The 11033-nt window shown below is 36.9% G+C and overlaps 1 protein-coding gene and 1 long non-coding RNA gene across 2 annotated transcripts; both read right to left on the bottom strand.

Moving 5' to 3' along the window:
- Positions 1 to 4975: 4975 nt before the first annotated feature.
- LOC110649635 (uncharacterized) lies at positions 4976 to 6592 on the bottom strand. Its single transcript, XR_009149601.1, has 2 exons — positions 6093 to 6592; positions 4976 to 5530 (listed from the first exon to the last, which is right to left on the bottom strand). It is a non-coding gene; the product is annotated as an uncharacterized LOC110649635 (long non-coding RNA).
- Positions 6593 to 9855: 3263 nt separating this feature from the next.
- LOC131183784 (F-box/kelch-repeat protein At3g06240-like) lies at positions 9856 to 10314 on the bottom strand. The gene has a single exon (XM_058154373.1). It carries the CDS (start codon positions 10312 to 10314, stop codon positions 9856 to 9858), a length of 459 nt encoding a protein of 152 aa, XP_058010356.1.
- Between the last annotated feature and the right edge of the window lie 719 nt (positions 10315 to 11033).

Here is an 11033-nt window from a genome sequence, read left to right as displayed (position 1 = left end):
GAATAAAATAATCAGTCAAAGATCGTCTCGTCAAAGGACAGCTAGCCCAATCAGAATCACAGTAAGCAGACAATTTGATATCACAATTGGCATGTAGTAGTATACCCTGACCTGGATTTCCTTTCAAATAATGCACAACTCTAACAGCTGCCTCCCAATGAGCTTTCTTCGGTTGTTGTATGAACTGAGCAAGAATATGCACACAATAAAACAACTCGGGCCGAGTTATTGTTAGATAAATAAGCCGTCCCACCAGATGCCTATACTGAGCAGGGTCATCCACATCATCACTCTCGGTAAGGGCCACCTTGTGATTTTGTTCAAGAGGAGTTTTAGCCGACTTGCAACCCAGTAATCCAACTTCTGAAATTACATCCAATGCATACTTACGTTGACACAAGAAAATACCATTTGAGTTTCTGGCTACTTCAATCCCTAAGAAAAATTTCAGCTTCTCCAAGTCTTTCATATGAAAGCAACGATTCAAATAGTTCTTGAATTTTTGTACAGCGGAAACATCATTGCTGGAGATAATAAGGTCATCCACATAAATAAACACATTCAATTGAACAGTCTCAGCTCGAAAAGTGAACAAAGAGTAATCTGAATATGATTACTGAAATCCATAAGCTTTCAGAGATGCAGCCAATTTCGCAAACCAACATCTAAGTGTTTGCCGCAAACCATATAGAGATTTCCGGAGTTTACAAACCTTCCCTGGTGATTGAGAAGCAAATCCAGGTAGCATCTTCATGTAAACCTCTTCCTCCAAATCACCGTATAAGAAAGCATTTTGGACATCCATCTGATGGAGTTCCCAATTCTTTACAGCCGCAATGGCAAGAAAGGTGCGCACAGTAACCATTTTTGCTGTAGGAGCAAAAGTCTCCTAATAATCTATGCATTCAACTTGATTATTTCCCAATATCACTAACCGCACCTTGTATCGTTCAACACTTCTATCAGAATTGTATTTAATTTTGTATACCCACTTGCTTCCTATTGCTTTCTTCCCAAATGGTAGATTTTTAACTGTCCATGTACCATTATCCTCCAAAGCCTGTATTTCTTTTCTCATAGCCGCTCTCCACCGTTCATCCTTAACTACTTTTGCATAAAATCTTGGTTTATGTCTTGTAGTAATGGCTGCCAAAAAACATTGGTGTTCTGCAGAGAATTTATCATAACCCACATAATGTGCCACAGAGCAAGGTGTACCTGAGGAATCAGATTGGGAAGGTGAGCATACCGAGGGGCTTGTTTTGATGGCGTTTGTCACATAATCCTTCAAACGAACACTAGGTTGCTTAGCCCTTTGTCCCCTACCTAGTTGCTCTTCAACAACTTCACCTCTATCCACTATCTCACTGTTTTCATGGATCAATTTTTCCATTTCAGGATTCACCTCACTTTCTCTACCCACACTTTCATCGTGATCCTTTCCCAAGTTGTTCTCTAAACCATCAACTTCATCACCCAACTCCTCAACTCCATTTTTAATGAGTTCATCACCCATTATTATCTCATTTGCATGTGGAAATTCTGTTTCAACGAATACCACGTCTCTTAATACAAAGTATTCTTTAGTTTCCAAATCATACAATCTCCATCCCTTCTTTTCAAATGGATACCCAACAAAAACACACCTACGACTTCTACTACCAAATTTATCTCTATCCCGATTTAGATTATGCGCATAGCACAAACAACCGAAAACCCGAACGTGTTTGTAATAAGGTACTTTCCCAAAGAGCATCTCATATGGGGTTTTACCATTTAATAACATAGATGGAGTCCTATTAATCAAATACCCGGCTGCAAGTACACATTCTCCCCAAAATTCTATGGGTAAATTTGCTTGGAAATGCAAGGCTCTTACCACATTAAGAATATGGAGATGTTTTCTTTCCACTTGGCCATTTTGTTGAAGTGTTCCTACACAGGAAGTCTGATGCAACATCCCTTGTTCATCAAAATATTCTTTTAAGCACATAAATTCACTTCTGACAATTTTCACATTTTTTTCAAATTGGCGTTTAACCATCACAATAAATTTCTTAAGAACACAAGCTACTTCTTGTTTTCCATTCAGCAAATATATTCAAATAGCACGAGAGTAATTATTAAAAATTGTTAAGAAGTAAATTGCTCAACAAGAAGTTGGGACTCTATAAGGTCCCCACAAATCACAATGTATCAATTCAAAACAACTATCAGCTTTATTGTCACTAGAAAAGAAAATCTCTCTTGTTTGCTTTGCTCTAAAACAAACTTCACAAGTTTTATTAGTTTTCCTAACTATGTTACCAGCTTCTAGAATTAACTCTACCACCTTATAAGAAGGATGACTCATTCTCTTATGCCAAAGCTCAAAAGACCCCACATCAGTTACCTTGCAAGCATGTACCGATGTCACTCCCTTGAGAAAGTACAGCCCCTCGCGTTGCTCACCCGCTCCAATCAGGTTCCTCTAATTTAGGTTCTGTATAGCACAAATTTTGTTAGTGAGTTGAATAACCAAATTTGAATTATTAAGTAGTTGTGATACAGAGATCTTATTGCAATTCAAATTTGGCACATAAAGGACTCGTTGCAATTTCAAGTCTCCTCCAAGCAACACAGTTCCTTCTTTCACCACCAAGGTCTTTTCTCCATTAGCTAACCCGACTGAGCATGGCACAATGTCATGCAATTCACTCAAAAATGCCAACGTTCCTGTCATATGATGGGAAGCTCCTGTGTCAATAATCTAAGGAAATATCCTCTGCATACCTGTCAGCCTCTCATTGCCACCATTCTGACAAGAATTCAACATGCCCAATAAAGCAGCCTTGCTCTTCATTTAATCCACTAAGACCCTTTCGATCTGAATCTGTCACAATTCCATGCCCACCATCAACTCCAGTTGCTTGTGTGGTGTTGGCATGAGCAACTCCTCCCTTGCTACGTCCTGCTCCATTGCCACGCTTTTGACCACCTCCTCGTCTAGCAGAAGTTCCACGTGGTCTATTACCCCACTATTCTGGAGAACCTATCAGCTGAAAACAACTTTCAGCATCATGTCCCTCTCGATTGCAATTAGAACAAATTGAAGATTTGTCTTTATCCCCCCCTGAATTTCGACTACCCGCTCGAATTGCAAAACTCATAGGATTGCCTCTTTCTTCCTTGGTTCGTGTCATAGTTCGCACCCGCTCTTGCTGAACAACCATAGCATAGGCACGATTCAAATTGGGTAAGGGTTCAGTGCTCAAAATATTAGAGCACACTGTTCCGTATCCTTCTTCATCCAAGCCCATCAAAAACTGATAAACTCTCTCTTTTTCACGCTTTCTTTCCAATTCAATGGTAAGATTGCATCTGCAGCCTGCACAGATACACACTGGTATCTGATCATAGTTGTTTATTTCATCCCACAACGTTTTGAGTATTTCGAAATAGGACACGATCGGTTGACCTTTCTGCCTACAATTCGCCAGATCCGATCTTAGTTACTGCATTCGTGGACTATTCCCAATCGAGAACCTCTGTTTAATATCCTCCCACAGATCCTTTACGTTCTCCATGTGAGAGATGGTCGAGCGAAGCGTCGGTTCAATGGTGTTAAACACCCAAGAAACCAGCATAGAGTTAACCGTCCACCAATCTTCGAGTTCCAGTGAGTCATCTGCTGGTTGTTTGACAGATCCATCAATAAAAACCATATTTCTTTTTGGCCCGCAATACAATCCGCATAGCTCGCGCCCATTCTTCGTAATTCTCGCCCTTCAACTGAACTTGGGTAATCAGGTTACCTAGGTTGTCATTCGAATTCAGTGTGTAAGAACTAGAAGTTTTCTTCCCTGATCCAGAACTCTCATTTTTCTTTTCATCAGCCATGGCTCTAATACCATGTAAAAGAAGTAAGAAATTTTGGAATAAGAATTCTGATCTTTATTGCCCCAGAAATCAAAGATATATATAAAAAATTACAGCTAACAAATAGGTTCCTAATCAAGCTAAACTACCAAAATTGTATCAGAATCATACAACAAAAGGTAAGAACAGATATGTACACAAAACTTCCTAAACAAATGCCCTAAATAAATGCAAAATAAGTGGCAGCTAACAGCTATCTTTCCATTACCTTCACTCAGCCATGCGTGAACACAGTGTGTAGAGGCCTGGCTGTGCTATCCCTGTTGAAGTGGTACAGCGTGTTCTTGTGATGCCAAACCTATTAAAAATTCACGTTAGTTTGAAATAGGCTAACATGCTCTTTATATGATATTAGGCACTCCCCTCTTCCTTTAACTCAACCCATTTTCTTAAGAGGGTAATCTCATTCTGGGTTCATGACCCAATTTCTTTAGCACTCGATTTGTATTTTTAGGCTTTGGGCTTATTTCTAATTGAATTTGATTGTTGAATCTGATAGTTGGGAGATTATTATGCAATTCTGGGCTTGAACCCTTCAATGTATTTTTTTCCCAAACCCTTCACTCTACTTAACTCTGCATACTTATAGGCATGATATGAAACTATTTATTCGTGAAAAAAAAAAAAACTTGTGTTCATATTTCAGGAAAAAAAAGAAGAAGGAAAAACCCTACCTTTAAAGTCTTGTAACAATGACGTAAGTGAGACAAAACTCTATTAAGAGTAATTAGCAATCTTACTCAACTCAACTAAGACTTTATCCCAAAAATTTGGGGTCGGAGTTAGCAATCTTACTATGCCAAAGAAATTAATCAATGCAACAAAAAGAGCAGATATGATATGCAGAGCAAAACATATGATTAATTATCACATCTACCAAGCCCAATAAAGCATAATTGCAATTTTTATTGCTAAACAAACCATAAAGGATATATGCCTGCAAAAGCTTAAACTGTTTAATAATATTATAAAGATATATATAACATAAAATGGTCCTGCGAAGACTAAAATCACAAATCCATAAACCAGAAAAATTGCTTAAGAATTGAAGTGTCACTCAAACAAAAATAATGGAAAACTTAGAATTAGTCCAGACTAAACTTCAATTAATGTGTTTTACAACTTTCTAAAACAAATAAAAACACACATGAAATGGATTCCATAGCGTAAATACTCCACCAATCTTGGATTGCAAACCACAAAAAGAACACATTAAGAAGCTGAGATGATGAAAGATAAAAGAATTGCTTAGCTGAACATGTTTCCAGCAATCCTATTTAACTGAACATAAAAGAAACACTAACATGCAGTAAAATTGCTGGGAGTTCAGCAACAATAATACTGAACATAAACTGAGATGCAATCCTCATTATTTTCCATTTGGAGGCAAAACTAGCAAGATGAAATATGAAGTCTATTACCCTCACAGTTTAGAGGCGAACAGTAGAGGACTCGTAGTCAACGACAATAAATTTCTCCACAGCAGCTAAGAACAAATTGGAAAATTCAACATGTGCGGGATGAGATATATACTCTGCAACTCCTTCTGTACTTTCGAAGGCAGATTCAAAGACGTGAGTGAAACCTAGATGCAGGTTCTGAATGCTCACATCTGTACCCCGATCACATCACATTAAAATGGCAGAAAAAGTTCGATATTTGAATTAGCAATTATAAAAGTGTTCCATACAACAAATTTACCATTATCTTTTCAGGGCCCAATGTTGAAAAAAATGTGCATGCATAAGTCTATGTGATTATTTGATAAGCAGCTTTCAGCATCTAAGTAGATTCATTGTAGTTAATAACATCCCATTTAAGAGTTAATATTAAATATCATGCATTTCACCCTTTCCCTAACTTCAAGAGTCCAAACTACATAAATTAACACTAAAAAGCAAGAAATTACCCATTGTCCAACAGTTTGTTCAAGATGTGAAAACGGGTTATCCAGATTTAATCATTTATATAGCTTAAAAACTCTGAACTGAGTATCAAATCAAGAGAAAAGAGTGAGAGAGGTACTGGAACTATCAGAAGGAGATCGACGCTATGCAATCTAACAAAATCCAATTAAAATCACACCAGTGCTACTGCAGGCACGAAAACTGCAAATAAAATTTATTTTAGCAGAGAGAGAGAGAGAGAGAGAGAGACAGATGGGTTAGCTTTACCAATGGAAAGCCTTCATGGGTTCGATGAGATAGATTGGCGAAATTGGCATATCCCTTTATGATTTTCTCAATTTGGTCAGATGGGATTCCTCCTTTGAACTTGGCTTGCAAGATGTGCTTTACCACTTCCTTCGCTTCATCCATTGTCTTTCGGCTACACTATCTTTCACAATCATTTTTTTTTAAGAGAGAAAGCACTATTTTTCTTTCAATACCCAATGTATCTAATAATTAGTCCTGCCAACTAGTTCTCTCTTTGAAGCTGGAGTCCCTGACCACTGTACTGCTAAAAGAACGGCGGTGCACCCTTCGGAGTTTTGGTCTTTCCAATCAAGACCATTTTGCTTGGAATCTAAGTCATTGCACGACTTGTCGTTCATCCACAGCGATTTATCATTATCACTAAACTAAATTAATTAATAATTATAAAAACTTGTTAAAAGATTTTTTTAAAAGATTTTTGACATCTCATAAGTATTTTTAATTGCTCATTTTATAGTGTTTTCACACTGAAAACACATTTACGATAGATAAACATTCTCTTTATTAATAATTTCAAAAAAAAAAATCTCTTTATTTATTTCTATATTTATTTTTTTTTATTTTAATAAAAATAAAATTTATTAAAATATTTTAATTTTTCAAGCATATATTTTAATAAAATTTTAAAATAATTACTTTAATTTAAATAGAATCACATCCATACATAAAATCTTAAAAATTATTTTAACAGATCCTTAGGGGATGCCCTTAATAAGGCTGTGAGGGATAAGCTAGCAACTACTGAAGATCTTAACAAACGGATATAAGGATTCGGGAACACAAATTTTGAAATGCCATCAGAAGATAGGAAATCGCTTCTTAGTAAGGGTAGAGAACAAGCAGATGATCTCTTTTCCGGGATGACTGTTGACAGTAAACCAGGCACTAATGAGAATCATATGCCAAAAAATAAAAATGAAACAGAGGCAGAGCCATTTGATATTTTTGTGTGGAACTCTGAACTGACCCAGGAGCAAGGAAATTGTAAATGGATGTTAATGATTTAATGGCTGGAGGTCCATTAATGAAAATGCCTCAAAGATGAATCAACCAGGAACCATATCTGTGGTGCTCCCGGAAAGTATCTTGCAGGGCAAAACATGATTAATCATCACAGCTGCCACACCCAAGAAAGCACTAATAGCTATTTTTATTGCAAAACGAACCACAAAGGGGATAAATGCCTGCAAATGCTTAGAAGAAAATTTGTGAACAAAAAATGATTTGCTAAGACTAAAATCAGAAATTCTGAACCGATAAAAAATGCTGAAGAACTGAAGTTTCACTTCATTAACATTGATGTTGTAATCGATCAATTGATTTTACCTTCTTCTTTATTTCTTCTTTCATGTTCTCTAGCTTTGATGCTCTGAAGAAGACCCAGCAATCCCAGCCTTAAAATTGACCGAAACAAGGCTTCTTACACAAATATTTACTGAGATTAATCTTCTAGACCTCTCACGCTGTGAAGATCCAAAAATTGCAACTTTCTTAGCGCTTCTCTGCTGTGAATCATATAAGAGAAAATTTACACCATCCTGAGGATCCAATAAGACATTATATTGGAAAGACAACTATTAGCTTGCCACTTATTTTACATTTATTTAAGGTATTTGTTTAACTATCATAACAAATTTTTTCAGAACACAAGCTACTTCTTGTTTTCCATTCAGCAAATATATCTAAATAGCATGAGAGTAATCCAAGAACACAAGCCACTTCTTGTGGAGTAATTTAGTTCTTAACAACAATTGACTCTATAAGGTTCCCACAAATCACAATGTATCAATTCAAAACCACCATCAGCTTTATTATCACTAGAAAAGAAAATCTCTCTTGTTTGCTTTGCTCTAAAACAAACTTCACAAGTTTTATTAGTTTTCCTAACTATGCTACCAACTTCTGGAATTAACTCTACCACCTTATAAGACGGATGACTCATTCTCGTATGCCAAAGCTCAAAAGACCCCACATCAGTTACCTTGCAAGCATGTACCGATGTCACTCCCTTGAGAAAGTACAGCCCCTCGCGTTGCTCACCCGCTTCAATCAGGTTCCTCGAATTTAGGTCCTGTATAGCACAAATTTTGTTAGTGAGTTGAATAACCAAATTTGAATCATTAAGTAGTTGTGATACAGAGATCATATTGCAATTCAAATTTGGCACATAAAGGACTCGTTGCAATTTCAAGTCTCCTCCAAGCAACACAGTTCCTTCTTTCACCGCCAAGGTCTTTTCTCCATTAGGTAACCCAACTAAGCATGGCACAATGTCACGCAATTCACTAAAAAATGCCAACGTTCCTGTCATATGATGGGAAGCTCCTATGTCAATAATCCAAGGAAATATCCTCTGCGTACCTGTCAGTCTCTCATTGCCACCATTCTGACAAGAATTTAATATGCCTAGCAAAGCAAACCACTGCTCTTCATTTAATCCACTAAGACCTTTTCGATCTGAATCTGTCACAATTCCACGCCCACCATCAACTCTAGTTGCTTGTGTGGCGTTGGCACAAGCAACTCCTCCCTTGCTACGTCCTGCTCTATTGCCACGCTTTTGACCACCTCCTCATCCAGCAAAAGTTTCACGTGGTCTATTACCCCACCATTCTGGATAACCTATCAGCTAGAAACAACTTTCAGCATCATGTCCCTCCCTGTTGCAATTAGAACAAATTGAGGATTTGTCTTTATCTCCCTCTAAATTTCGACTTCCTGCTCGAATTGCAAAACTCATAGGATTGCCTCTTTCTTCTTTGGTTCGTGTCATAGTTCGCACCCGCTCTTACTGAATAACCATAGCATAGGCACGATTCAAATTGGGCAAGGGTTAAGTGGTCAAAATATTAGAGCGCACTGTTCCGTATCCTTCTTCATTCAAGCTCATCAAAAACTGATGAACTCTCTCTTCTTCACGCTTTCTTTCCAATTCAATGGTAAGATTGCATCTGCAGCCTGCACAGATACACACTGGTATTTGATCATAATTGTTTATTTCATCCCATAACGTTGTGTTAAACACCCAAGAAACCAGCATAGAGTTAACCGTCCATCAATCTTCGAGTTCCAGTGAATCATCTGCTAGTTGCTTAACAGATCCATCAATAAAACCATATTTCTTTTTGGCCCGCAATGCAGTCCGCATAGCTCGCGCCCATTCTTCGTAATTCTCGCCCTTCAATTGAACTTGGGTAATCAAGTTACTTGGGTTGTCATTCCAATTTAGTGTGTAAGAACTAGAAGTTTTCTTCCCTGATTCATAACTCTCTCTCATTTTTCTTTTCATCAACCAGGCTCTGATACTATGTAAAAGAACTAAGAAATTTTAGAATAAGAATTTTGATGTTTATTGCCCTAGAAATCAAAGATATATATAAAAAATTACAGCTAACAAATAGGTTCCTAATCAAGCTAACAGATATGTCCTAAACAAATACCCTAAATAAATGCAAAATAAGTGACGGCTAACAGCTGCCTTTCCAATACATTATCACCAGTTTTAGTTTTTAAATAACATAAAGGTTTCAGATAGGGTGTATAACGATAAGAAATCCATGCTGATCACTGGAGATACAAAATAATTTAGTCCAAGACTCCTTGATTCCTTGTTCTTTCATATCTCAAAATCCCAGCGTGACCCCGCACTACTTAAAGCAAGGCTTCCTCCAAGTTCTGCCACATGTATGTAATAAAGATTCTTTATAAGAGGTTTTGGCACCTAGCAGAACTTCTCATCCCCAAGATCAAATGCAAGTATAAATCTATTGAAAACCTTTCCTTTGCGATCAACCACCCAATGCAGTGACCCATTAAAAATAACACCACTACTGGATTCATGCCTATTATACTTAACAAAAGAATAATCAAGGAGGTCCTCAACTCTTCTTGAAGAATTACCTTTCAAACTGTAAACCATAACTCTCATATTGTTTTCCATGTAGGGTTGAGTCATTATGATCACCTTGTAGTCATCGTTAATAGCATCGTAGCTAAATCCACGCAGCATTGTGGATAAAATTTGGTCCCTCTTCGTTGGTGGCTTCCACAGGATCACTCCTTCACCAATTTGGTGCTTCTTTGTCGCTGGATTCCAGAAGATCATGCGTTTACCATCGTAAGCAAGCCATTGCAAGAACCAAAAACATCTTTGTAAAACTTGCAAAGATCTCCACGCCATCCGCCTGTTACAAAGAAAAAGTATCAACGTGCGACTTTTAGGGGCGATGGAGCTCCACGGGGCATCTATCTGATGAGTCTTAAGTCCAAAGCGAAGATCGAGCCATCTGGATTGAGATCATCAATAATGAGGCTACGGTTGGTGCTAGTTTTCATAGATTGATTAACGTGGGTGTTGATGAAATATGGGCTGTCAATAGAGGGACGAACATTTTTGTGACAAGCATCTGAAGCGTAGGAGAGACTCAATGGGTAGACGGCATAGAATTTCGATGAGAAGATCATAATCGAACTTCATCAGAGAAAATAATCCTGGAACTTGAAGGCGGCTATTGGAAGATCAGATAAATAACGCTGACCGATCGTTTTGGAATCGGATATGGTAAAATTTTTACCTCAGCCCATTCATCATCAGGTATATATGGGACTCATAGAATCATGTCCATTTGTAATGAAATATATATAAAATTAGTATATGTATTTATTGGATATAATTAATAAATTAATATAATTAATTTTTAATTTTTCTTATATATAGTTAAATTAAATTTTTTTAGATAATAATAATAATAATAACTATTTATTATAATATTAATATGTAATAATTAATATTATTACAATGAATCCTATGCCTTTTTTGATAAATGATGTGCGAATCTCTTTATTCATTACTTCATTGTGGAGTCTATAGCTTTTGATGAATAATATTGGTCTTAATAA

The sequence above is a fragment of the Hevea brasiliensis genome, chromosome 1 (assembly GCF_030052815.1).
Source record: "Hevea brasiliensis isolate MT/VB/25A 57/8 chromosome 1, ASM3005281v1, whole genome shotgun sequence".
NCBI lineage: Eukaryota > Viridiplantae > Streptophyta > Magnoliopsida > Malpighiales > Euphorbiaceae > Hevea > Hevea brasiliensis.
This window is presented reverse-complemented; position numbering and strand designations above follow the sequence as displayed.

Coding starts and splice junctions, on each gene's coding strand:
- LOC131183784 (XM_058154373.1), bottom strand. CDS start 10,314: ATGGCGTGGAGATCTTTGCAAGTTTTACAAAGATGTTTTTGGTTCTTG.